At 43.4% G+C, this 26,015-nt stretch overlaps 1 protein-coding gene across 14 annotated transcripts in view; it reads left to right on the top strand.

The window, feature by feature from the left end:
* The window catches only part of TAF1 (TATA-box binding protein associated factor 1), a 115,246-nt gene that overhangs the window by 18,967 nt on the left and 70,264 nt on the right, over nt 1-26,015 (top strand). For 10 of the 14 annotated variants that reach the window (XR_011385586.1, XM_051827188.2, XM_070067117.1 and 7 more), the window contains 9 exons: nt 5,982-6,131; nt 6,321-6,440; nt 7,367-7,542; nt 11,957-12,135; nt 14,242-14,455; nt 15,915-16,080; nt 18,973-19,184; nt 25,573-25,681; nt 25,900-25,998. Coding sequence is in view for 13 of the 14 variants with exons in the window: in XM_051827188.2 (XP_051683148.1) it covers nt 5,982-6,131; nt 6,321-6,440; nt 7,367-7,542; nt 11,957-12,135; nt 14,242-14,455; nt 15,915-16,080; nt 18,973-19,184; nt 25,573-25,681; nt 25,900-25,998 (1,425 nt within the window). In the remaining variant the exon portion in view is untranslated. The remainder of the gene's footprint in view (nt 1-5,981; nt 6,132-6,320; nt 6,441-7,366; nt 7,543-11,956; nt 12,136-14,241; nt 14,456-15,914; nt 16,081-18,972; nt 19,185-25,572; nt 25,682-25,899; nt 25,999-26,015) is intronic. The other 4 variants (XM_051827190.2, XM_070067115.1, XM_070067112.1 and 1 more) reach the window with 1 other exon arrangement.

Consider the following 26,015-nt stretch of genomic DNA (forward strand, 5'->3'; position numbering starts at 1 on the left):
AGCATTACAAGCAGTGGCTTAACCTGCTGTATCACAGTGCCAAGCCCCTCATTTATCCTTTTTAAAGAAGCAGCTTTATTGAGATCAAAGTGAGAAAATTGAAATAGAAGCCACATATTTCAAGTGTACTATTTGTTAAGGTTTGATGGATGTTTATATCTGTGAAGTCTGTGTAACAAGATAACGAGCAGGCCTGTCACCCCTGAAAGTTTTCTTTGTGGCCCTTTGAAACCTTTTTTTCTTGCCTCCTCTTTTCCTTCCATCTTCTCTGTCCCCTGACAACTCTTAATCCGCTTTCTGTCAATACAGATTTCTTTGCATTTTCTAGAATTTTAGGTCAATGAAATGATAAATACTTAAAAAACTGTGGTTAAGAATGTGTAATGTAAAATTTAGTATCTCAATCCTTAAGTATACTTTTTAAAAATATTTATTTATTTTATTTGAAAGGTAAAGTTACAGAGAGGCAGAGAGAGAAAGAGAGGTCTTCCATCCGCTGATTCACTCCCAAATGGCCACAATGGCTGGAGCTGGGCCAATCTGAACCAGGAGCTTCCTCTGGGTCTCCCACGCTGGTGCAGGGGCCTGAGGACTTGGGCCATCTTTACTGCTTTCCCAGGCCATAGCAGAGAGCTGGATTGGAAGTAGAGCATCGGGACTTGAACTGGTGCCCATATTTGATGCCGGCATTGCAGGCAGCGCCATTACCCACTATGCCACAGTATCGGCCCTGAAGTGTACTGTTTAGTTCATTAGTGTCAAGTACATTCACAACATTATTTTGCAACCAAGGACCAGAACAAACCCCGCTCTGATTTTCCTTTCCCCTCAGCCCCTACAGCCACCGTTTTGTTTTCTGTTTCTGTGAGTTTGACTATTACAGGTAGTTCATAATTGCTCATGTAAGTGGATTCAGAGTATTTGTCTTTTTGTGACTGATGCATTGTCCTCAGTAAATAGCATGATGTCCTCAAGGTTTATCTATGTTATGGCATGTGCCAGTTTCCTTCATTTTTAAGGCCAAGTAGTGGTCCATTGTAGGCAAATACCGCATTTTGTTTATTCATCCACTGATGAACATTGTGTTACTTCCATCTGTTGGCTATTCTGAATAGCACTGTTGGGAATGTGGGTATACAAATAACTCAAGACTATTTTTTTCAGTTCTTTTTATATATAGACCAAGAAATAGCAATCTATTTGTTGGATTGTAAAGTAATTCTTTAAATTTTTTATGGAACTACCATACTACTTTTTTCTTTCTTTTTAAAGATTTGTTTATTTATTTGAAAGAGTTACAGAGAGGGATCTTCCATCTGCTGGTTCACTCCCCAAATGGCTGCAAAGACGGGGACTGGGCCAGACTGAAACCCAGGGCCTGGAACTCCATCTGTGTCTCTGACATGGGTGGCAGGGGCCCAAGTACTCGGGTCATATTCCACTGCTTTCCCAGGCACATTAGCAGGGAGCTAGATTGGAAGTGGAGCAGCCGGGACTTGAACTGGCACTCATATGAAATGCAGGCATCATAGACAGTACCACAACACTGGTACCCACTATACTGTCTTCCGTAACAGTTGTACTACTCACTATACATTCCCACCAGCAACGTGTAAGTAAGTGTTCCAGTTTCTCTACGTCCTCAACAACACTTGTTATTTTCCATTTTTTCATCATAGCTATCCCAATGTATGTGAAATGGTGTCTCATGACTTTGATTTGCATTTCCCTAATAGCTAATAATGTTGAGCATCTTTTCATGTGCTTGTTGACTGTATGTCTTCTTTGAGAAAGTGTTCAAATCTTTTGTCCATTTAAAAGAATTTTTTAATTTATTTATTTGAAAGGCAGAGAGACAGAGATCTTCCATCATGCTGGTCCACTTCCAAATGTCTTCAACAGCCAGGACTGGGCCAGGCTAAAACCTGGAGCCCGGAACTCAATCTGGATCTCCCATGTGGGTGGCAGGGACTCAAGCACTTGAGCTGTCACCTGTTGCCTCCCATGTTCCTGCTCATTAGCAGGAAGTTGGATCAGAAGCGGATCCAGGAATTGAACCCAGGGACTCCTATATGGGATGCAGGCATCCCAGGCAGCGACCTAACTGCTGCATCAATTGCCCACCCCTGCCCATTTTTCAGGTGGGTGAGGTTTTTTTGGTTGAATTGTAGGAATTCTTTATATATTCTGGATATTAATTGCTTATCAGATAAATGATACATTTTTCCCTTTTTGTTAAGTTGCTTTTTCACTGTGTATTGAGTCTTTTGATATACAGAGGTTGTAATTTTAACATGGTTCACTTTGTCTTTGCTTTTGTTTGTACTTTTGGTGTTATATTCAAAGAATCGTTATCAAATCCAATGTCATAAAGCTTTTCTCCTAAGAATATTACAGGTTTAGATCTTTGATCCATTTTTAGTTAATTGTCATATATGTTATTGTATGGGTCTTAACTTTTTACTTTGACTTGTAGATACTCAAGTTTCTCAGCATCACATTCATTCAGGTTGTGTGTATTGATCATTTGTTTCTTTCTGTAGTGTTCTATCATATGGATTTGCCCCAGTTTGTTTAATAATTTTTTGAAGAACATTTTAGTTGATCCCAGTTTTTGGCTGTTAGAAATAAGACAATTTTATATTTATGTGTAATCATGCTAGGAGTCTGTGTGTATAAATCTTGATATGAACATATATTTCTTTTCTCTTGGGTAAATACCTAAAAGTGGTATTACTAAGTCACCTGGTCACTCTTTATTTAACTTTTTGAAGAACTGCCAGACTGTTCTGCACAGTGGCTGCACTGACTTTCATTCCTACCAGCAATATAGGAGAGTTCCAATTTCTCTGTATCTTCACCAACACTTGTTACCCTCACCTCATTTTTTTTATTATGGACATCCAAGTGGCTGTGGTCTCTCATTGTAATTTTAATTTGTATTTTCCTGATGGCCAGGGTCTTCTCTTACTTGTTTATCACCCAGATTTCTTCTTTGGTGAAATATCTATCTTTATTGTCCAGTTTTGTTTTTAGTTACTTGCTTGTCTTCTTACTGAGTTTTGGGAGTTTTTTTAATGTTTTTTTTTTTTTTTAAGATTTATTTATTTGAGAAGCAGAGTTACAGAGAGAGAGAGAGAGAGCAAGTGAGCGAGAGAGCGAGCTGGGCCAGGCCTATCTAAAGGCAGGAGGCTAGAGCTTCCTCCGGGTCTTCCATGCTGGTTCAGGGGCCCAAGGACTTGGACCATCTTCTGTCTTTCCAGGCCATCAGTAGGGAGCTGGATCAGAAGTGGGGCATCCAGGACTCAAACCAGTGCCCATATGGGAGGCTGGCACTGCAGGCAGAGGCTCAGTCCACTATGCCACAGCATTGACCCCTGTGTTTTTCAGATATGAGTTATTTTTCAGGAATCTGGTTTATGAAGATTTTCTCCAAGTTTGTAGCTTGCCTTTTTTTTTAATTTTAAATTTATTTTATTTGAAAAGGCAGAGAGATCTTTGATCTGCTGGCTCACTACTCAAATGTCTTCAACAGCCAGAAATTCCATCCTGGTCTCCCACATGGATGGCAGGGGTCTAAGTGCCTGGCCCATCTTCTGCTGCCTTCTCAAGAGCATTAGGGAGATGAATTGGAAATGGAACATCTGGGACTGGAACCAGCACTCTGATACGGGATGCTGGATTCACAACTGGCAGCTAAACAACTGCTGTGCCACAGCACCAACTCTTGTGGCATGTCTTAATTGTATTAATAGTCTTGCGGAAAGCATAAGCCTGACTTGTCAGTATTCTCTTTTGTGAATTGTGATTTTGGTGTTGTGTCTAAGAAATATTTGTCTAACCCCAAATCACAAAGACTTTTCTCTTATGTTTTCTGCTTAAAATTTCATTGTTTTAGATCTCATATTTAGATCCATTTTCCATTAGTTTTATATTGGATACAAGGTATGAATTAAGGCTCATTTCTGCATACAAATTGCAAGTTATTCCAGCATTTTTTGTTAAAGAGCTGAAATGATGTTTTTTAAAAAAATTGAGTCCTATCACTCAGAAACTTTGGACTCCTAATTTCTTTTTTTTTTTTTTTTAAGATTTTTATTTGATAGGTAGAGACACAGGCAGTGAGAGGGAGAGATGGAAAGGTCTTCCATCCACTGATTTACTTCCCAGATGGTTGCAACGGCAGGAGTGTGATGATCTGAAGCCAGGAACCAGGCACTTCCTCTGGGTCTCCCACGTGGGTGCAGGGACCCAAGGGCTTTGAGCCATCTTCCACTGCTTTCCCAGGCCATAGCAGAGAGCTGGATCCGAAGAGAAGCAGCTGGGACACAAACTGGTGCCCAGATGGGATTCCGGCACTGCAGGCAGAGGCTTAGCCCACTACACCACAGTGCCAGCACCTCATCATTTCTTTTTGAAAAAAATTCTTAATGTGATTTATAAGGTTGTATATCATTTTTTGGTCTTGCATTTAATTCTAACTTCTTTCATCTCCATTGCCTGTCTTAAAATCTGAGCTCCAAGTATATTGAAGTTCATTTACTTCTCCGAATTTCTTTCTCTTGCCTCCCAGATTTTTTACAAAAGATTTATTTACTTCTTTGGAAGATTTACTGAGAGGGAAAGACAGAGAGATCGCCAACCTCTGGTTCACTCACCAGATGACCACAACCGCCAGGGTTGAGCCAGGCCAAAGTCAGGAGCTTCTTCCAGGTCACCCCTGTGGGTGGCAGGGGCCAAAGCACTTGGGCCATCTTACACTGCTTTTCCCAGGCCATTTCAGGGAGCTTGATAAGAAGTGGAGCAGTTGAGACTTAAACTGGCATCTCATATGGGATGCCAGCATCACAGGCAGTGGCTTTACTTGCTATGCCACAACTCTGATCCTTGCCTTCCAAATTTTTGCAACTGTTATTGTCTCTGCCTAGAATATTTTTTCTTCCCTCCTCTTTTATTACTTTCATTTTCAAATTGTATTCTCTTGGAAGCTTTCCCTGACTTTGGACCTCATTCCCACACTGGGTTCAGAATGGATGATGATCCTTCTTTATGTACATATAGTACCTTTAAATTTGTTATCATGGCATTGATCCCACAGTATTGAATTTAGTTGTCTATTTGTTTTTCTCTTGCTAAAAATGAGGTCCATGAGAAACTGGTGCCTGACATGTAGTAGGTACTGAATAAATATTTGATAAATGAGTGAATTGATTGTAAGAAACATCAAAAAATTAAGTCAGAGTGAATAAAGAAACATTGTACTACTCTCTTGAAGTTGGAATTAAAAATCAGTGGGTATCACAAGAATTTCAGAGGTTAAGAATTCTTTTGAAAATGAATAACCTTAAGAGTTGAATCTTGAGTAGCGAATTGACCATTTTCTAGCTAATCATGCATATTCTTTACTGGTTTTTATGGGTAAGCACATTTGCCTTTTGTCTTAATTCTCTGCTTTGTGAGGACAGTAGATAAAATTCAAGATCCCAGGAGAGTACAGACCTTTTTGGCCAAACCAGTTGCAGAGGTAGAATGGATTTTGATTTAGTGCTACTAGGGTTGGGACCATTGCTTTCAAAGCATGCAAATCATCTGGTTTGAGAATAATACTTCATTTTGAAGAAGTCATTTGAGTATTTGAACAGCCAACTGTAGTGATTACTCTGACTTTGTGGATCATGAGGGTGGGTACAAAGCTATTTTTGAGACTGCTTAGTGAAGCCCAAAGGACATGAAGCCACAGAGGTATCACTCAGTCTTCCTCATATTTCTCCTATCCTGGCTGAACTTTTGACTTCTATTTAATATCATTTAACTGTCATAGGAAAGAAGAGCTGAGTTTTGGCAGCCATATTTAAATATTAATCTTTGTAGCCAGTCTAAGAAACCATGTAATTGTTCATTGCGATTATTCTATCCTAGGCAGCGGCTAGACATAGAGCACTACTTTTCTATAGCCCTGAAAACCTTCTTCTGTACCTCAGGTTCGCACTGCTCCCTGGAATACCACTAGAGCATTCATTGCTGCTATGAAGGGCAAGTGTCTCCTGGAGGTCACTGGGGTGGCAGATCCCACAGGGTGTGGTGAAGGATTCTCCTATGTGAAGATTCCAAATAAACCAACACAGCAGAAGGTGAGATTGTCTGAATTTCTCAAAAAAAAAAAAAAAAAGAATCAAAGGAGGAAGAAATGCATGTTAAGGAGTAGAGATGCATGGAGTGGAGAGCTGGGGAAGTAGTTGAGGTGGCAGAATAACCTAGATGCTTAGGCTTCTTAAAGAGCCTAAGGATTCTTAAGACTCTAATCTGCTCGTTTAATGTAGGATGATAAGGAGCCTCAGCCAGTGAAGAAGACAGTGACAGGAACAGATGCAGACCTTCGTCGCCTTTCTCTGAAAAATGCCAAGCAACTTCTGCGTAAATTTGGTGTACCCGAGGAAGAGGTAGGTGTGGGAAAAGAAAATTTCAATGCTCTTGGAGGTTTAGAGAGGGAAAGGCTAGGAAGCAGATGTAAAGAACTATGTGGAGAATTTTTTTTGTAAATTGCAGTAGGCCACGTGGATACTTTTTCAGGAGTTGGCTTTCCTGGTGTTTTCTGTTTAGCCTGCTTTGGGATGATTTCATTTACTTATTTATCTATGTATTTGAAAGAGTTATGGTCCAGGGGAGGGAGAGAGAGAACTTCATCCACTAGTTAACTCTCCAAATGGCTGCAACAACCAGGGCTGGGCCAGGCTGAAGACAGGAACCAGGGGCTTTACCCAGATCTCCCACGTGGGTGCAGGGGCCCAAGCACTTGGGCTATCTTCTACTGCTTTCTCCGGGCCGTTACCAGGGAGCTGGATTGGAAGTAGAGCAGTCACAACTCAAACCAGCACCTATATGGGATGCCAGTGTCCCAGGCAGCGGCTTTACCCAGGATGATTTTTTTTTTTAATTTTATTTTCTCTATTTGAAAGGCAGAGTGACAGAAGGAGGAAGAGAGAGAGAGAGAGAGAGAGAGCGCTTCTATGCATTGGTTCACTCCTCAAATGGCTACAAAAGCCAGGGCTGAGCCAGGCTGAAGTTGAGAACTTCATCTGGGTCTCCCACATGAGTGGCAAGGACTCAAGTACTTGGATAATTTTCCACTGCTTTACTAGGCACATTAGCAGGGAGCTGGATTGGAAATGCAATAACCAGGACTTGAACTAGTACCCATATGGGATGCTGGCATTGCAAGTGGCTACTAACGTAACATGCAGCACCACAACAATGGATCCTTGGGATGATTTCTGTTGTTATTCCATCTCTAATTGTGTGCTATGGTTTGTGTTTTGAAATTTGTGAGTGATTTGTGTACATATATTTGTGTGTGTTTGTCTCCTAGATCAAAAAGTTGTCCCGCTGGGAAGTGATTGATGTGGTACGCACAATGTCAACAGAACAGGCTCGCTCTGGAGAGGGGCCCATGAGTAAATTTGCTCGCGGATCAAGGTTTTCTGTGGCTGAGCATCAAGAGCGTTACAAAGAGGAATGTCAGCGCATCTTTGACCTGCAGAACAAGTGTGTTGCTTTAACATTGCTAAAAATTCAAGCTGGAAAGGGAAGAAGTCACAGATTCTGCTTTTTTCTTTTTAAGATTTATTTATTTGAAAAATAGAGTTACAGAGAGAGGGGGAGAGACAGAGACAGCGCTTCCATCCGCTGATTTACTCCCCAAATGGCCACAGTGGGCCAAGGCTGGGCCAGACCAAAGCCAGGAGCCTGGAATTCCATCCAGGTCTCACACATGGTAGGGCAGGATCCCAAGCACTTGAGCCATCTTCTGTTGCTTTCCCAGGCCCATTAGCTGGGAGCTGAATCAGAAGTGGAGTAACCAGCACTTGAACTGATGCTCGTATGGGATGCTGGTGTTTCAGGTGGCAGCTTAACATACTATGCCACAACACTGGCCTCCCAGACACAGTTTTATAGTGAAGAGATAGATTGTCACCTAAAAATACCATGAGGTGGTCAGGTATCTTGAGATGTCAGGCTGAGTGTCATAATTTTTATAATGATACCACTAGAGTACCTGCTTCCTTCAAAGCAGCTTGGTAAAGATTTTGAATGGCAAGAAGTACTAAGCTTGAGCTATAAGGAAGTTCCATGGCAGCTCTTGGAACCTACTTTGGCCTAGGGCCAGAATAATGGTGACAAGTGGGCTGGCGCCATGGCTCAATAGGCTAATCCTCCGCCTGTGGCGCCGTCACACTGGGTTCTAGTCCCGGTTGGGGCGCCAGATTCTGTCCCAGTTGCCCCTCTTCCAGTCCAGCTCTCTGCTGTGGCCTGGGATGCAGTGGAGGATGGCCCAAGTGCTTGGGCCCTGCACCTGCATGGGAGACCAGGAGGAAGCACCTGGCTCCTGGCTTTGGATCAGCGCGGTGCGCTGCCCACAGCGTGCTGCCGCAAGCAGCCATTGGAGGGTGAACCAACAGTAAAGGAAGACCTTTCTATCTCTCTCTCTCACTGTCCACTCTGCCTGTCAAAAGAAAAATTAACAATAATGGTGACAAGTGATACAGTTCTTTTTTTTTTTTTTTAAAGATTCATTTATTTACTTGAACGTTGGAGTTACACAGAGAGAGGAGAGGCAGAGAGAGAGAGAGAGAGAGGTCTTCCATCCACTGGTTCACTTCCCAATTTGCTGCAATGGCTGGAGCTGCGCTGATCCATAGCCAGGAGCCAGTAGCTTCCTCTTGGACTCCCATGTGGGTGCACGGCCCCAAGGACTTTGGCCATCTTATACTGCTTTCTCAGGCCATAGCAGAGAGCTGGATCAAAAGTAGAGAAGCCAGGACTTGAACCGGTGCCCATATGGGATGCTGGCACTACAGGTGACAGCTTTACCCACTATGCCACAGCGCCGGCCCCCACAGGGTTATTTTCTGAAGGCATAGTTGTGAGAAAATGGAAATATGATATTAAAAATGGTTAATGTACTGATTTGTTTCTCAAGTTCTCTCCAGGAATTCTCAAAGAGTTGTAGTTTTTTTTTTTTAAAGATTTATTTCGTTTATTTGAAAGTCAGAGTTACAGAGAGAGGTAGGGACAGAGAGACAGAGAGAGAGGTCCTCCATCCACTCGTTCACTCCCCAGATGGCCACAACAGCCAGAGCTGTGTGGATCCGAAGCCAGGAGCCAGGAGCTTCTTCCGGGTCTCCCACATGGGTGCAGGGGCCCAAGAACTGGGGCCATCTTCTGCTGCTATCCCAGGCCACAGCAGAGAGCTGGATCAGAAGAGAAGCAGCTGGGACTAGAACCGGTGCCCATATGGGATGTCGGCACTTCAGTGCAGGGCATTATCCCATTGCACCACAGCGCCAGCCCCAAGAGTTATAGGTGTTTTGTTTTTTTTTTTTTTTTTTTTTTTTGGACAGATAGAGTGGACAGTGAGAGAGAGAGAGACAGAGAGAAAGGTCTTCCTTTTACCATTGGTTCACCCTCCAATGGCCGCGCACTGCGCTGATCTGAAGCCAGGAACCAGGTGCTTTTCCTGTTCTCCCATGCAGGTACAGGGCCCAGGGACCTGGGCCATCCTCCACTGCACTCCCTGGCCACAGCAGAGAGCTGGCCTGGAAGAGGGGCAACCGGGACAGAATCCGGCGCCCCGACCGGCACTAGAACCTGGTGTGCTGGCGCTGCAGGTGGAAGATTAGCCTAGTGAGCCATGGCACCGGCCCAAGAGTTATAGTTTTTTAAACTTGCCTTATTGCGGTCAGCGTTGTGGTGTTGTACAACAACTGAAGCTACTGCCTGTGATGCTGGCATTCCAGATGGTTGCCCAAATTGGTTCAAGTTCCAGCTGCTTTACTTCTGATCCGGCTCCCTACTGATGTGCTTGGGAAAGCAGCAGAAGATAGACCAAGTGCTTAGGCTCCTGCCACCCATGTGGCAGACCTGAATGGAGTTCCTGGATTCTGCCTTCGGCCTAGCCCAGCCTCCACCATTGTAGCCTTTTGGGAGGTGAATCAGTGGATGGAAGATCTCTCTCTGTTTCTCTTAACTCTGCCTTTCAATAAATAAAATAGGTCTTTAAAAATGAATAAACTTGCATTTTTGAATGCTTAGGAAAACATTACAAAGTTTTATTTTTTCATATTTATTTTTATTTATTTGAAAGAGTTGGAGAGACAGATCATTTATCTGTTGGTTCACTCTCCAAATGGCCACAACAGCAGGGGATAGGGGAGGTAGAAGCCAGGAGCTTCATTTGGGTTTCCCACATGGGTGCAGAGGTCCGAGCACTTGGGCCATCTTCCACCACTTTCCCAGGCACATTAATAGGGAGCTGGATCAGAAATAGAGCAGCCAGGTCTCAAACCAGCACCCATATGGAATGCCTGTATTTGAGGCAGCAATTTAACCTGCTTTGCCACAGTGCTGGCTCTTGTAAAGTTTTTCTTTTAAGGACCCCATACATTAATGGATTTTTTAAGATTTATTTACTTATTTATTTGAAAGTTTGGGTTACAGGGAGAGCAGGAGAGACAGAGTGAAGGAGAAAGGTCTTCCATCCACTGATTAATTCCCCAGATGGCCGCAATGGCCAGGCCTGAGCCAGGCCAAAACCAGGAGCTTCATCCAAGTCTTCCACATGGGTGTAGGAGCACAAGCACTTGGGCCATCTGCTGCTGCTTTCCCAGGCCATTAGCAAGGAGCTGGATTGAAAATAGAATAGCTGGCACTTGAACCGGCACCCATGTGAGATACTGGCATTCTCAGGTGGTGGTGGCTTTACCTGCTATGCCGTAACGCTAGTCCCCTGCATTAGTGGGTTTTGAATTTGCCTTTATAAGGTTGATTTTCCTATTTTCTTCTCTTGTCTGTAACCATATTTCTTCCTTTTTTTTTTTTTTTGACAGGCAGAGTAGACAGAGAGACAGAGAGAAAGGTCTTCCTTTGCCGTTGGTTCACCCTCCAATGGCCGCTGCGGCCAGTGCGCTGCGGCCGGCGCACCGCGCTGATCTGATGGCAGGAGCCAGGTGCTTCTCCTGGTCTGCCATGCAGGTGCAGGGCCCAAGCACTTGGGCCATCCTCCACTGCACTCCCTGGCCACAGCAGAGAGCTGGACTGGAAGAGGGGCAACCGGGACAGAATCCGGTGCCCCGACCGGGACTAGAACCCGGTGTGCCAGCGCCGCAAGGTGGAGGATTAGCCTAGTGAGCCGCAGCGCCGGCCCTGTAACCATATTTCTTTAGCTCTTTCTATAATGTCATATTATTCCCCCAGTGTTTATTTTTTTTAAAGATTTATTTATTTGAAAGGCAGAGTTACAGAGAGGCAGAGAGAGAGAGAAAGAGGTCTTCCATCTTCTAGTTCACTCCCCAGATGGCCGCAACAGCCACAGCTGTGCCATTCTGAAGCCAGGAGCCTCTTCCAGGTCTCCCAAGTGGGTGCAGAGGCCCAAGGATCCAGGCTATCCTCTGCTGCTTTCCCAGGCCATAGCAGAGAGCTTGATTGGGAGCGGAGCAGCTAGGACTCGAACATGTGCCCATATAGGATGCTGGTAGTGCATGTGACGGTCCCATTTACCATGCCACAGTGCCAGCCCCCTGATGTTTATTTTTTGAAAGATTTATTTATTTGAAAGTTATATATGGAGAGGGAGAGATACAGAGATCTTCCATCTGCTGATTCACTACCCAGATGGTTGTAATGGCCACGGCTGGACTCAGCAGAAGCCAGGATCCTGGAGCCTAGAGCTTCATTTGGGTCTCCCACTAGGTGGTGGTAGTCCAAACACTGACCATCTTCATCCGTTTTTCTTGTTACCTGTTACTTGTTACCTGTTACCAGCTGGAACAGAAGTGGAGCAGCTGGGACTCAAACTGACGTCAGTATGGAATATTTGATGTCACAGGTAGCAGCTTTACCCACTTTGCCATTATGTCTGCTCTTGCCCTTGATGTTAATTTAACATTGTTTCTTTTTTAAGAGTTTTGTCATCAACTGAAGTCTTATCAACTGACACAGACAGCAGCTCCGCAGAAGACAGTGATTTTGAAGAAATGGGGAAGAACATTGAAAACATGTTACAGAACAAGAAAACCAGCTCTCAGCTATCACGTGAACGGGAGGAGCAGGAGCGGAAGGAATTGCAGCGGATGCTACTGGGTGAGGGTAGTTTCTTCACAGATGAAAAAGTGAAATTTTGAAAAGGAGCATAAATAACTTCAGAGCATAACTGAGGCAAAGCTGGAGGTAAAAGTAGTAGGGGATTAGTATTGATGAGGTAGAGAGATTCCTACAAACTGGACTGGGCTTATCTCTGAGGAATAAATTGAAGAGATGTTGGTAATCCACTACTGCCTCTGTCTGTGTCAGGTGCCTGGCCAAGCCAGGGCTATTGGTGCTGTACTTCAAATGAACTTTCTGGGAATTCATTCCAGAGGGTAAAGGTTAAAATGCAGAACCCGGGCCGGCGCCGCGGCTCACTAGGCTAATCCTCCGCCTAGCGGCGCCGGCACACCGGGTTCTAGTCCTGGTCGGGGCGCCGGATTCTGTCCCGGTTGCCCCTCTTCCAGGCCAGCTCTCTGCTGTGGCCAGGGAGTGCAGTGGAGGATGGCCCAGGTGCTTGGACCCTGCACCCCATGGGAGACCAGGAAAAGCACCTGGCTCCTGGCTCCTGCCATCGGATCAGCGCGGTGCGCCGGCTGCAGTGCGCCGGCCGCGGCGGCCATTGGAAGGTGAACCAACGGCAAAGGAAGACCTTTCTCTCTGTCTCTCTCTCTCTCACTGTCCACTCTGCCTGTCAAAAAAAAAAAAAATAATGCAGAACCCGTCAATGAGTGTAGAGAGTTGTCCTTAAGCCCTCTGAAATTACATGTAAAATTCAGTGCAAATGTGCATTTTCTGAGAAGATGCATAGTTTTCAGAAGATTCTCAAAAGCAATATCTAAAAAGTTAAAAACCATCAAAAATTACAGAAGTTGATAAATAGGGGTGATGATAAAGGATTGAATTGCATTGGCATATGTACTCTGAGAATAAAATGGGGAAAAATGAGAGTAATCTTCTTATTTCACTCTGGGCTTAGTAAAAAGATGTTGGTACCTTTGATTAAATAAATTTTAGAGACACAGCAAGTTTAAAAAGAGAATGTGTAATGTGTAGAGTTTGAAGTTCCCAATAACTTTGCTGAGTATAGATGTCAAGAATGCAGTTGAAAATTGGATGTAGATACTGAGAGAGAGGATAAAGACTAAAGGTGATTATTCTCATTCACAGTGTCTTCCTTTTGTTTTCTTCTCACTGTAAACATTTTGTTTAATATCATTATCATGTTTACTTTGTTAGAATAGACCGCTTCTACCAGTGTGGTCCGCTAGGTCTTTGCTTAGTGGTTCTAGACCACAGTATCTACATCATGTGGGAGTTTGTTGGGTCTATGGAATTTCAGGCCTCACTGTAGACCTACTGAATTAGGATCTACATTTTAAGATTTCCAGGTGATTCCTATTCATATAAAAGTTTTTTTAAAAGATTTTATTTATTTATTGGAGAGGTAGAGTTACAGACAGTGAGAGGGAGAGACAGAAAGGTCTTCCTTCCATTGGTTCACTCCCCAAATGGCCGCAACGGCCGGAGCTGTGCTGATCTGAAGCCAGGAGCCAGGTGTTTCCTCCCAGTCTCCCACATGGGTACAGGGGCCCGAGCACTTGGGCCATCTTCTACTGCTTCCCCAGGCCACAGCAGAGAGCTGGATCAGATGTGGAGCAGCCAGGTTTCGAACCAGCGCCCATATGGGATGCCAATGCCGCAAGTGGAGGATCAGCCTACTGCGCATGGCACCAGCCCCATATTAAAGTTTGAGAGGCATATTTGAACCTTAAGACTTTGATTCTTAGGTGTAATTTCCCCCTAAGTGCTTTTTGGGTTGCTGTTTAATGTGATCATCAGCTAGTTCATGTTTGGCCTTTACTATTGCCCTGTTCTTCAGAGGAATCAGAATATTATAGCTACTGCTCCTCTGTCCTTTGTAGCAAAGAGAAAGAGGTTCTTTCAGAACTTTTTGTACTTGTAAAACAGGGATATTGGCAGTAGTAAAATGAAGCCAGGAAAGGACAAATCAGTGTCCTCCTGGGGCTAGTGGTGTCTTCAGTGGTTTCTGTAGAATCATAGTTTAGTACCTTGTTGAACTACGACGCCTCTACTCTACCCAAGACTACTGCTGTTTGGGTGGTAGGGAGAAATGTTTGGAAATATTTTTCTGCCTTACAGCAGCAGGCTCAGCAGCATCAGGAAACAATCACAGAGATGATGACACAGCTTCTGTGACTAGCCTCAACTCCTCTGCCACTGGTCGTTGTCTCAAGATTTATCGTACGTTTCGAGATGAGGAGGGAAAAGAGTATGTTCGCTGTGAGACCGTCCGAAAACCATCTGTTATTGACGCCTATGTGCGCATACGGACCACGAAAGATGAAGAATTCATGTAGGTTTGATTCACCACTTTTATTTATTATTTACTTATTTATTTTGAAAAGCAACAAGAAAAATAGGCAGACACAAAGCTCCCAGATGCCCTCAACATCTGGGTCTAGGCCAGGCTAAAGCCAGAGACTCAGTCTAGGTCTCCCATGTGGGTGACAGGGCTTCACATATCTGGCCTCAAACCCAGATAATCTGATATGGGATGCAGGTGTCCTAAGCGGTGTCTTTTAAAAGATTTTTTTTTTCATTTTTATTTATTTTTTAAAGGCTGACTTATATAGAAGGACTGAGAGCAAGAGAAAGAGAGATCTTCCATCTACTAGTTCACTTCCCAGATGGCTGCAATGGCCAGGGCTGGGGCAGGCTGAAGCCAGGAGCCAGAAGCTTCTTCTGGATCTCCCACATGGGTGACAGGGTCCCAAGGACTTGGGTCATCTTTGCTGCCTTTTCAGGCTCGTTAGCAGGGAGTTGGAAAAGAAGTAGAGCAGACGGGACTTAGACCAGCACCACAGAGGGAGGCCATAGTGCCGGCCCTGAGTAAATTTTTTTTAATTAATTTATTTATTTGAAAGTCAGAGTTAGAGAGAGAGGTCTTCCATCTTCCGGCAGGGGCCGGAGTTGTGCCGATCCGAAGCCAGGAACCAGGAGCTTCTTTTGGGTCTCCCACAGGGGTACAGGGGCCCAAGGACTTGGGCCACTTCTACTGCTTTCCCAGGCCATAGCAGAGAGTTGGATCGAAGTGAAGCAGCCAGGTCTCAAACTGGCACCCATGTGGGATGCCAGCACTGCAAGCGGTGGCTTTACCTGCTACACCAGAGCACTGGCCTCATAAATAAATCTTTAAAAAGTAATAATGTGAGGGATGGGGTCAGGGAGGGTTACTTGGGTTGTAGTATTTGGCACAGTTGTTCCTGGATGTTTGTGATAACTGGGAACTAACTTTCCTTTGGCTTATTTTATTTGAAAGAGTTACAGAGAGAGGGAAAAATCTTCAATCCACTATTTCACTTCCCAAATGGCTGCAATGACCAGGGCAGGGCTGGGCTGAAGCTAGGAGCCAGGAGCTTCTTTGGATCTCCCATATGGGTGGCAGGGCCCCAAGCACTTGGGCTATCATCTGCTGCTTTCCTAGGCACGTTAGCAGGGAGCTAGATCAGAAATGGAGTAGCTGGTACTCAAACTGGTGCCTGTCTGAAATGCCACATCAAAGGCCCTGGCTTTACCCACTGCACCATAGTGCCACCCCTGGTTTGCAAAAATCTTAAAGATTATTCAGGACTTACTCTGAGAGGCGCCTCTCTGCAAATAGAGGACAGATTGGGGAGGTGGGAATGGCTGGTAGCTCCTTTTGTTTCTGCCTGAATGGATGATTTTTAGTTCTGAGATTTTAGCTGTCATGAAAACTTTTTTTGGTCTAAGATTGCTTATGGTGCTATGATTTCTTTCCCCCCATTATTCAGTCGAAAATTTGCCCTTTTTGACGAACAGCATCGAGAAGAGATGCGAAAAGAACGGCGAAGGATTCAAGAGCAACTGAGACGGCTTAAGAGGAACCAGGAGAAGGAGAAACTTAAGGGTCCTCCTGAGAAGAAACCCAAAAAAATGAAGGAGCGTCCTGACCTGAAAGTAAGTATAATGTGGCATGATAACAACAAACAAAGGAAAGGGAGAAATTGGACGTTTTCCATAGCTTTTGACATTGTACCTTAGTGGGAATGAGGACAGTATTATGGAAAGCTAGTTTGAATTTATTTGGCTACTTGGGTGTTATCACTATTAGTGTGAGTGGTACCAACAACACCAAACCCAGTCTGGTGCCATTGGTCCCATTGGGTTTCATTTATACTTTGCTTGAAATATTTTCTAGGAACTGAGATAGGTTTGGTGGATTTTTTTTTTAAGAATTACTTATTTGCAAGTTAGACGCTCTGAGACAGATCTTCCATCTGCCGGTTCACTTCCTAAATAGCTGCAACAGCCAGATCTGGGCCAGGCCAAAACCAGAAGCCAGGAACTCTTTCTGGGTGTCTGACATGGGTAGCAGGGGCCCAAGCACTTGGGCTATCATCTGCTGCCTTCCAAGCTTCATTAGCAGGGAGTTGGATCCTTTGCTGAGCATCTGGGACTCACTGGCACTGTTATAAGGGATGGTACTATCACAAGCAGTGGCTTAACTGCTGTGCCATAGTGCCGTCCCTTGGTGGATATTTTTACATGTATGCCCGTGTGTCTGTGTCTGTGTCTGTGTATACCTTTATTTTATTTAAATACGTATTTATTTATTTGAAAGAGGGATAGAAAGAGAGATCTTCCATACTTTGGCTCATTTCCCAAATGCCTGCAACAGCCAGACAACGATGCCAGGAGCCAGGAACTGCATCTACTTTTCCCACATGGGTGGCAGGAACCCAGGCAGTTGGACCATCATCTGCTGCCTCCCCAGGCGCATTAGTGGAAAGCTGAATTGGAAGCGTAAAGTAGCTGGGACTCAAACTAGGCAATGCAGTGTGGGATGTGGGTATCCCAAATAGTTGTTTAACTCATTGTACCACGATGCCTGTCCCTCATACACCTTCTCTTTTTTTTTAAGATTTATTTATTTTTATTTGCAAGTCAGAGTTACAAAGAGAGGAGAGACAGAGAGAGAAAGGTCTTCTGTCCATTGGTTCACTCCCCAGTTGGCTGCAACTGCCAGCGCTACACCAAAGCCACGGGGGTGCAGGGGCCCAAGGACTTGGCCCATCTTCCACTGCTTTCCCAGACCATAGCAGAGAGCTGGATGGGAAGTGGAGCAGCCGGGACTAGAACCGGTGCCTATATGGGATGCCAGTGCTTCAGGCCAGGGCAGTAACCTGCTGTGCCACAGCACCAGCCCCTCATACACCTTTTTTTTTTTTAAAGATTTATTTTTAATATTTTTAAATATTTCTATTTTTTATTTGAAAGGCAGAGAGAGATCTTCTATCTGCTGGTTCATTCTACAAATAGCCATAATGGCCAAGGCTGGGGCAGGCCAAAGCCAGGAGCCAGGAATTCCATCTGGGTTTCCCATAAAGTTGGCCAAGGGTCCAAGTATCTGAGCCATCTTTTGTTTCTTTCCCAGGTGCATTGGCAGGTAGCTGGATTGCAAGTGGAGCATCCAGGACACAAAGCTGTGCTCTGATTTGGGATGCCAATGCTGCAGGGAGTGGCTTAACTTGGTGCAACACAACACTGGCCCTATTTTTAGTGTTTTTATTTTATTATTTGAAGGACAGAGAAAGAGAGAAGTAGACAAAGAAATAGATCTGCTAGTTTACTCTGTAAATGTCTATAATAGCTGGGGCTGGGCCAGGTCAAAGCCAGGATCTGGGAACTCAATCTGGGTCTCCCATAAGGGTGGCAGGGATTCAGTTACTTGAGCTATTACCTGTTGCTTCACAGAGTGCATACTAGCAGGAAATTGCAATCGGAAGCAGAGCTAAGACTTGAATCCAAGCACTATTACATGGGACGTGAGTGTCCCAAACAGTGTCTTATCCATTGCATCAAACACCCAGTCATATACACCCACCTTTTAGAAAATTATACATGTTAAAAGAAGCAACAAAAATAAACCACACAGGTTGTTTTTGCATAACTTTGAATTTTTAGATAGTGCTGTCCATTGTGACTGCATTGTATATCATTAGATGAGGCAACTGTGGTACACTGCAAAGGGCCATAAACTTGGAAACAGAAGCTCTAGATTAGGTTCTAGTTCTGTTACTTGATAGCACTTTGACCTTAACCTCTCAACCTGTTTTCTCTTTCTATAAAATACCTGTCTCATAACGTTGCAGTAAATGATGGGAAGTACTTTATGAACTGTAAAATATGCAGGAAATGTTAAGTGCTGTTATTAACATATATTGAAGTCAGTATTTTAATGTTCCCCACTTAATGTGTGATATTAGGTAAATGTGATATAGTATTGGCCCCATTTTCCAGGTAAACGGAGGTCTAGTTTACCCGAGTCACTCAGTTGCAGAGCTGAAGGGCAGGGTGACAGAGAGAGGGAGAAACAGAGATCTTCGATTCACTGGTTCACTCCCCTAAAGGCCTTCAACAGTCAGGGCTGGACTAGACCAAAACCAGGAGTCAGAAACTCCATCCAGGTTTCCCATATGGGTAGCAAGGACCTAAGCACTTTGAACTATCATCTGCTGCCTCTTGGGCAGATTAGCAGAAACCTGGATTGGAATCAGAATTGCTGGTACTGAAACCAAACATTCTGATAGGGTGTGAGTGTCCCAAGCTTTATAACTTAGATTTGGAGTATACCTTTTCTTCCTTACTTGATTTTCAAAGGAACGTTTAGTCTCTATAGATTTCATTTTGTTTTTCATGTGTCCTCCTTGTACATGTGTTTTGTCCAGTGGCTTCTGGTTGATAGGGGCATAACAGTTCTGTTTGAGCAAAAGTTCTGAAGCTCTCCTTGTTTCTCCCCGGCCTTGCTAACTGCTTACCTCTGATATGTTGATACCTTTTCTTTTGCAGCTGAAATGTGGTGCATGTGGTGCAATTGGGCACATGAGGACAAACAAATTTTGCCCCCTCTATTATCAAACAAACGCTCCACCTTCCAACCCTGTTGCCATGACAGAGGAGCAGGAGGAAGAGTTGGAAAAGACAGTCATTCATAATGATAATGAAGAACTTATCAAGGTTGAAGGGACCAAGATTGTCTTGGGGAAACAGCTAATTGAGAGGTGAGAAATAGGAAGTGGTGCAGGGGAGAGCTGTTGGAGGTTGGTGATATTGGTGGGTGGCAGGGGCAGATGGGATATGTTCTCCAAAGTAGAACTGAGGTTACAGAAGCTTTGATGGATTTCCCTTAATAATTCTGGTTGTGCCTGTTGCCCTTAGATGTACTACCTAATTTTTCTTTCTTTTTTAAGATTTGTTCTGTTTATTTGAAAGACAGAATGACAGAGAGATAGGGGGAGAGACATACACAGAGGTCCTCCACCTGCTGGCTTACTGAGAGAGTGAACGAGCTTCCATGCACTTGTTCATAGCCTGAATGGTTGCAATGTCTGGGGCTGGGCCAGGCTGAAGCCAGGAGCTTGGAACTTTGAGTCTCTCATGTGGGTGGCAGGATCCCAGGTATTTGGGCCATCATCCATTGCTTTCCCAGATACATTAGCAGAGAGCTGATTTGGAAGCAGAGCAGCTGGGAATTAAATCAGCACTCCAGTTGGGGGATGCCAGAAGTCTTACTTCGCACCACAAGACCAGCCCTTACATAACTTTGTTCTGAGTCTTAGTTTCCTTAGTTACGAGATAAAAGTGCTCTTAACAAAGTAGTTAAGACAATGAAATAAGGAGCTAGCATTGTGGACAAAGCCTTGCCTGAGATGCCTGCATCCCATATGGATGCCAGTTTGAGTCCCAGCTGTGCCACTTCCAATCCAACTCTGCTAATGGCCTGGGAGAAGCAGCAGCAGATGGTCCAAGTGCTTGGGCTCCTGGCTCCTGGCTCTGGCCTAGTCCAGCCTCAGCTCTTGTGGTCATCTGGGGAGTGAACTGACAGATGGAGGATCTCTCTCTCTCTCTGTCTCTCCCTCCCTCTAACACTGACTTTTAAATAAATAAATAAATAAATCTTTAAAAAAAAGATAAAAGAAAGACTATAAAAGAGTACAGTTCCTGTAATACATAGTTGTTCAATAGATGTTAATTCACTTTTCCTATACTACTTCATGGCCTACTCAGTATTTGCAAAGTCCCTAATCTCAGAGTGTTCTGATAGTGGACCATCCCAAAAGAATGAAGAGACAAATAATCCTTATGCATGTCTCCTTGCCCTCATAGAGTTTATAATAGATAACAAAATAGAGACGGTTAAAATTTTTTTCCCTTACTAGTTTGAAAATTGTAAACCTTTAGAAAAGTTGAAAACATGTAAAAAAAGAAAAACATATTGTATACTATTCCAGTTAACATTTTGCCTCATTTGCTTTATCTTTATATACCTTAAACTTTTTTTTTTTGCTGGACTAGATGGAAGTTAAAAACACTATAACATTTCCCTCCTAAATTTTTTTAATAGCTTTGTTTTCCTCATTATCTTTTTTTTTTTTTAAGAATTATTCATTTATTTGAAAGGCAGAGTTACAGAGAGAGGGGGAGACAGAGAGAGAAAGGTCTTCCATCTGCTTGTTCACTCCCCAAATGGCTGCAATGGCCAGAGCTGGGCCTATCAGAAGCCAGAAGCCAGGATCTTCCTCCTGGTACCCACATGGGTTCAGGGGCCCACGAACTTGGACCATCTTCCGCTGCTTTCCCAGGCACATTATCAGGGAGCTGGATCAGAAGTGGAACAGCAGGGACTGGAACCAGTGCCCATGTGGGATACCAACTCTGCAAGCAGTAGCTTTACCTGCTATGCAACAGCACCGGTCCCCTCTCCTAAATTTTTTGGTATGCATTTTCTCTAAGAATAAGGATATAACAACATAATACTATGTATTATGTAATACATGTATTTCATATACAAAATACATGTAATTACATAGTAATATAAAACATGTAATGCACATAATACATGTAAGGAAAGTAAGATTAATTCTCTAATATCTAGATCTAGTTCAAACATTTAAATGTATTGAATCATTATTTTAATTTTCTTTTTTTAAAAGATTTATTTATTTATTTGTAAGGCAGAGTTACAGAGAGGCAGAGACAGAGACAGATCTTCCATCTGCTGGTACACTCCCTAAATGGCTACAATGGCCGGAGCTGGGCTGATCTGAAGCCAGAGTCAGGAGCTTCTTCTGGGTCTCCCATGTGGGTGCAGGGGCCCAAGAACTTGGGCCATGTTCTACTGCTTCCCCAGACCTCAGCAGAGAGCTGGATTGGAAGTGAAGCAGCTGGGTCTAGAACCCGTGCCCCTATGGGATGCTGGCACTGCAGGTGGCAACTTTACCTGCTACACCACAGCACTGGTCCCAAGATTTTTATTTATTTGAAAGGCAGAGTTACAGAGAAGGAGAGACATCTTAGGTCCACTGGTTCACTCCCCAATTGGCCGCAATGGCTGGAGCTGTGCCAATCCGAAGCCAGGAGGCAGGAGCTTCTTCCAGGTCTCCCACGTGCAGCAGGGGCCCAAGGAGTTGGGTCATCTTCTACTGCTTTCCCAGGCCATATCAGAGAGCTGGATGGGAAGTGGAGTAGTCGGGTTTCGAACCGGCACCCATATGGGATGCCGGTGCTGCAGGCCAGGGCATTAACCCACTGTGCCACAGCACCGGCCCCACCACAACAAATCTTAATCTAGAACTGTCCTTTCCATATTTTATGTTTTGTCTAACAATAAATCATTTGAAGAATGCAGTCAGTGCAGAATGAAAGTTTCCCATATTCTGGATTTGTCTTACTGTTTTCTCATTGAGTAGATTCAGATAAAGTGTTTTGGGGAAGACATTTAATATCATATGTAAGTGATATCATGTAGTTTGTTGTACCACATCAGGAAGTACATAATGTTAAGTTTTCCCAGTATTTTGATTATCGTGATTATCCTATAACTAATGCTGTGTTTTTCTCTGTTGCTAACATGTGAATGTATATCCCTTTCCCTAACAATCTTTCATAATTTTTGCGTTTGTTAATGATTGTTGCCTGACTCACTTATTTCCCTGAGATTAAAAAATAGTGGTTTTTCTGATTCTAGTGTTGTATTTTAGCTGGCATTTTATTATAAAATAAGAATTTTTTCCCTCTCCCTTTTAAGTATTACTCTATATTCTGAAATTCTTTCCTTTGTAAATTTAATATAATTCATTAACATTGTTAATTTTGATGATAAGATAATGTCCCAAATTTGATTCCTACAAGGTAGATTCTACGTTTTTTTGAGGTGACCTACAAATCTTTTTTCTAAAAATTTATTTATTTGAAAAGCATAGTTGCAGAGAGACAGAAAGGGAAAGAGAGGTCTTCCATCCACTGGTTCACTCTCCAGATGGCCGTAATGGCTGGAGCTGTGCTGATCTGAAGCCAGGAGCTTCTTCCAGGTCTTCCAGGTCTCCCACATCAGTGCAGGGGTCCAAGGACTTGGGCCATCTCTTGTGCTCTCCTAGACCATAGCAAAGAGCTGGGTCGGAAGTGGAGCAGCTGGGACTTGAACCTGTGCCCATTTAGGATGCTGGCACTGTAGGCAGTGGCTTTATTTGCTAGGCCACAGCACTGGCCCCGAACTATAAATCTTTGAGAACTTTCTTGCTTTCTGACACAGGTGTTACAGACTGTCCTTGAACTTTTCTTGTTCCATACCTAGACTTGACCATTTCATCAAGGAGTCCAAATCTTCTTACCAGGGTATGGTATTTAGAAACAAAAATCTAGGCATTAGATATACTCATTGCCACTGAGATGTCATTGCTTCTAGGCTGTTTTGTGGACAGAGCTAGGAAATAACATACTTTAAGGTACAACTTTACCTCCATTTTTTTAACCTCCATTTCAAATTATATCTACAGATTTCTTCCTTCTTCTCCTTCATTTCATATTTGTATCCTTTTTTTCTAATTCCTAGCATCAATATGATAATTAATTTACTCTGTCCAATGATAAGTACAAAGTAGTGTTGCTATACCAAGGAACAGGCATTTGGTGTAGAAGTTAAGATGTTGCTTGGGATACCCTCATTCTATATCAGAGTGCCTGGATTTGAGTCCTGGCTATGCTCAAAATTCCAACTTCCTGCTAATGTACACCCTGGGAGAGAGCAGGCGATGGTGAAGGAGATAATTCTTTCTGCCTTTAAAAGAAATATTTTAAAAATACTTTTTATCTCAAAAACTAAAAAAAAAAAAAAAAAAAAAAAAAAGGATAGAGGGATAGAGGAAGGGAATATCATTAGGTTCTTGGAATCGTATTTACAAATCACATTCAATCTTTTTTACTTATTTATTTATTTGAAAGCGTTACACAGAGAGAGGAGAGACAGAGAGAGAGGTCTTCCATTTGCTGGTTCACTCCCCAATTGGCTACAACGGCCGGAGCTGCACCAATCCGAAGCCAGGAGCCAGGACTTCTGGGTCTCCCACGTGGGTGCAGAGGCCCAAGGATTTGGGCCATCCTCCACTGCTTTCCCAGGCCATAGCAGAGAGCTGGATCAGAAGTGGAGCAGCCGGGTCTTGAACCCACACCCATGTAGGATGCTGGTGCTTCAGGCCAGGGCGTTAATTTGCTGTGCCACAGCACCGGCCCCCACATTGAATCTTAAAAACTAATTAAAATATATACAAGAAAATACGAAAATATAAAAATACCTTTAAATTGCAATGGAAAAATAATTGCTATACTCATGACACTACCAAAATAGATGTATAAAGTAGATTCAAGGTGGTTTTTATTTTGAAAGGAAGTCTGTTTTTTAAAGATTTTATTTATTTATGTATTTCGTTAGTTAATTATTTGAAAGAATGACACAGAGAGCTATATCCATCTACTGGTTCATTTCCCAAATACCTACGACAGCTAGGGCTAGGCAATGCCAAAGCCAGGAGCGAGGAACTTCATCTGTGTCTCCCACATGACAGGCAGGAAACCAGGTACCTGGGCCGTTATCCAGTGCCTACTTGGTGCGTTATTAACAGGGAACAAGATGGGAAGTGTGCATTACTTGAGACTTAACCAGACACTTTGATAGGGGATGCAGACATTCCAAGTGGCAGCTGAACTTGCTGCGTCACAATGCCCATCCCTCAAGAATTTTTTTAGTGTGTTATCCTTGGACTACGTGCACAAGTTGTGTACTCAGAACATTATGTTCTGTTTTATGCATATATATATATATATATACACACACACACATATGTTATTTGTATATATTTATAAAGATTTATTTATTTGAAAGGCAGAGTTGCAGAGAGGTATCTGCCATTTCACTGCAATGGCTGGAGCTGGGCTGATCCAAAGCTAGGCGCCAGGAGCTTCTCCTGGGTTTCCCACATGGGTGTAGGGGCCCAGGTATTTAGACCACCCTCCCCTGCTTTCCCAGGTTTAACAGGGAGCTGGATTGGAAGTGGAGCGGCCGAGACTCAAACTGGCACCCATACTTGATGCCAGTGCAACAGGCGGCAGCTTTACCTGCTATGCCACAATGTTGGCCCCCAAAATATATTTGAATTAATTCTTTCTGTGTGTGTAATTTAAAAATAATTTTGATATATTTAGATTAATTTATTCCTATTTGTATTCAGCTTTAGGTTCTTTATTCCATCCTTACTAATTGATCAGTTATCTGTAATAGTAATGTTTTTTGAAGCTCATTAGAAAAGGAAATTTAATATCTTGATCTCTTACAGTGGAAGGCAAGAAGTTGATGGTCTTCAATGATTGAAGGAAACCCAGATTGGTTTTTATTTCAAACTGGTTTTTAATGAATTTCTAAATTTCATTCTGAATGAGTTGAGTTTCCTAGCCCTTTAATTCTACACTTGATCTTAGCCAAAAGGATGAGAAGCGACTGGCCCTTTAATTCTAAGATACATGTTTAGCTAGAAGAATTCTCAAAATTGTTTAGAGGCTGGTGCTGTGGCACGTGGGTTAAGCCACTGTCTGCAGTGGAGCACCCTTGTGGGCCACCAGTTCAAGCTTTGGCTGCTTCACTTCACTAGATACATTAGCTGCCTGCTAATGTTGCTAGGAAAGCAGCAGAAGATGGCCTAGGCCCCTGTGCCCACACAGGAGACCTGGATAAAGCTCCTGGCTCCCACCTGGCCCAGCCCTGGCCATTGTGGCTGTCTGGGGAATGAACCAGAGGATGGAAGATTTCTCTGTCTCTCTCCCTCTCAAACAAATAAGTAAAATTTAAAAAAAAAAAATTCCATTAGCCTAGTTCTCTTACCTTCCAAATAGAAAACTAAGGTAAAGTTGTGACTTGGGTAGTTCTTTATTAATTTGGAGAATCCCCTAAGACCTTGCCTGATCTGAACCTTATAGGGTGATATCTGGCCTTGATTCGGTTTCCCTTGCCCCCACCATGGGCTCATGCTCAGGTACTTGGGCTTTTTCAGTGTAGTTGCTTTTTTTTTCTGGGATCTGGAAATAGTTGCTCTACGCTAAGAAAAGTGTTATTGATTGCAGTGCGGATGAGGTTCGCAGAAAGTCACTGGTTCTCAAGTTCCCTAAACAGCAGCTTCCTCCCAAGAAGAAACGGCGGGTTGGAACCACTGTTCATTGTGACTATCTGAATGTGAGTATCTGCATTGCTGTCCTCTGATCAAGTTAATTCTCATTGATTCCCCTGGCTTTCTGTAATGTGGCTCTGACAGACTTGATTCTGCCTTTTGGCCTTCCCCCAGAGAACTTAGGTGTTCTGTTCTTTACAAGATTTCTAAAATATGTTTGTCTATTTAGAAAATGTTTGGTTTTGGATGTAAAAAAGCATTCTGATTTCTTGTTTCTCTTTAGAGACCTCATAAGTCCATCCACCGGCGCCGGACAGATCCTATGGTGACATTGTCATCCATCTTGGAGTCTATCATCAATGACATGAGAGATCTTCCAAATGTGAGTCACTGCATTGG

Source organism: Oryctolagus cuniculus, chromosome X (assembly GCF_964237555.1).
Source record: "Oryctolagus cuniculus chromosome X, mOryCun1.1, whole genome shotgun sequence".
NCBI lineage: Eukaryota > Metazoa > Chordata > Mammalia > Lagomorpha > Leporidae > Oryctolagus > Oryctolagus cuniculus.